Source organism: Etheostoma spectabile, chromosome 18 (assembly GCF_008692095.1).
Source record: "Etheostoma spectabile isolate EspeVRDwgs_2016 chromosome 18, UIUC_Espe_1.0, whole genome shotgun sequence".
Taxonomy (NCBI): domain Eukaryota; kingdom Metazoa; phylum Chordata; class Actinopteri; order Perciformes; family Percidae; genus Etheostoma; species Etheostoma spectabile.
In genome coordinates, this window is record NC_045750.1 from 10875723 (window position 1) to 10877379 (window position 1657).

The window sequence follows — 1657 nt, forward strand, 5'->3', positions numbered from 1 at the left end:
CATGCAGCAAAGGGCCGCAGTGAAACCCGGGCGCGGTGCGTCGAGGAGTAAACCTCTACGGGCGCCTGCTCTACCAGCTGAGCTACCCGGTTGGCCAAAGTTCTCTTTTCTTGTGTGTTTAAAATTCACAAATCACACAAAAACAAGTCCCAAGTTCTGGGCTCCAGCGCACCATCAGTATTCAAAAAAACATCTGGGACCATTTAGCTATCCAAAGAGTGGTAAGATAAACAACTAATAGACTGACTCACTGCAACCCTCCATTTGTCAGCACAGTTGAAAAGTGAGGAAAAGATGGATAATATCCAGTGGTTGGAAAGCAAGATTAACTTGGACAGCACAGAGCCAAGGGAATTTGTCAACCCTGACCAACAGCGTTTTAGTCATCATGTCCAATTGCTGGGGACACTTATACAGAGACCAGGTTTTAGAGATAATACTATGTAATACACTTCTGAATCAAATGGGAAAATCAGACACATCAGAGGGTAAAAGCTTTGTTTGTCTGTCTGCATGTCTCCCTCATGCCTCTGTCTCCACCTTCCTCTCTTTTCCTCCCTGAGGTAGATACTGAGTCTGGCCAGCCTGTTTACTTTGAACACGAGGAGGGAATGGAGGGAAGAGGCTAATCCTGCAAAGCAAAAATCCATGCCTCACGTTTCTCGCATTTCTAGTTTTGTCCTCTCTGGTCATCATTTTGCTCTCTCCTCTGCCTCCTTTCCCATCATCTCCCCCTCGATAGTTCTTCCTTTGTCATCACTCCTTGCTTTGAGTCTTTGATTAAATCTGGTTGTCCTGGTTGTCAGCTCAGTACTGTAATGATTAGAGAGGCTGCTCTCCTCTCCATGGGGAACCTGTAATTATTATTTCACTCTATGACAGTGGCACAATAGCTGGTAAGGTGTGAAATGTAAAATCTACTATACAATATCCCTCTTAAGATGTGTGTGAGAGCTGTAAAAAAAAAAGATAAGAAAAGCACAGAAAGAGAGATAAAATATAATAAGGTGAATGTCACAGAGAAGTCAGGTGAGTATTGTGGGCTACCTGTCCAGTATGAGGTCCTGTGCGAAGATGAGTTTGCCGGGGCAGTGGATAGACCTCCAGATGAGCCCGATCATCAGCACCTCCAGCCATGAGCTCTCCAGCAGCTGTACCTGGTCATGGAGGCCCAGCTGCAGGAAACCTAGAGAGAAAAACACACACGCAGTGTTTTATCCTGATCACAGAAGTCATTTGGAATCAAGACCAAATCCAAACAAAGAAAAAAACCTTGTGTCGACAAGTGTTGCTGTATCAGTGCTGATTACTCTGTGGTATTACAACACTCCCAGAGTTAAATGTTTTCTGTGCACCTTCAGCCCACTCAAAAAAATAGAAATGTGCATGCCCTTGTTTTCTGGCATGGACTGGCAACTTAAATTAAACCATCGGCAATCTCTCTCTTCTTAAGCCTTATCACTGGCACTCAGCTGTCACAATTCATATGTAATTACAGCCAATTCCCTTCCCTTCCATTGTCCCTTTCTCCCCCTCTCCCCTCTGCTTGGGACCCTTCACAATTAAAACTGTGTGCCTTTGGGGCTTTTAGTACCTCACAAGGTTGTAATAGAAAGAGAGAGAGTGAGAGAGAGTGTGTGTGTGTGTGTGTGTGTGT

General features: G+C 44.7%; 1 protein-coding gene across 1 annotated transcript in view; it reads right to left on the bottom strand.

Annotated features, from left to right (window-relative positions):
- Positions 1–1657, bottom strand: part of esr1 (estrogen receptor 1) — an 11735-nt gene that overhangs the window by 2704 nt on the left and 7374 nt on the right. The window contains exon 6 of the mRNA XM_032542268.1: positions 1048–1186. Coding sequence (XP_032398159.1) covers positions 1048–1186 — 139 coding nt within the window. The remainder of the gene's footprint in view (positions 1–1047; positions 1187–1657) is intronic.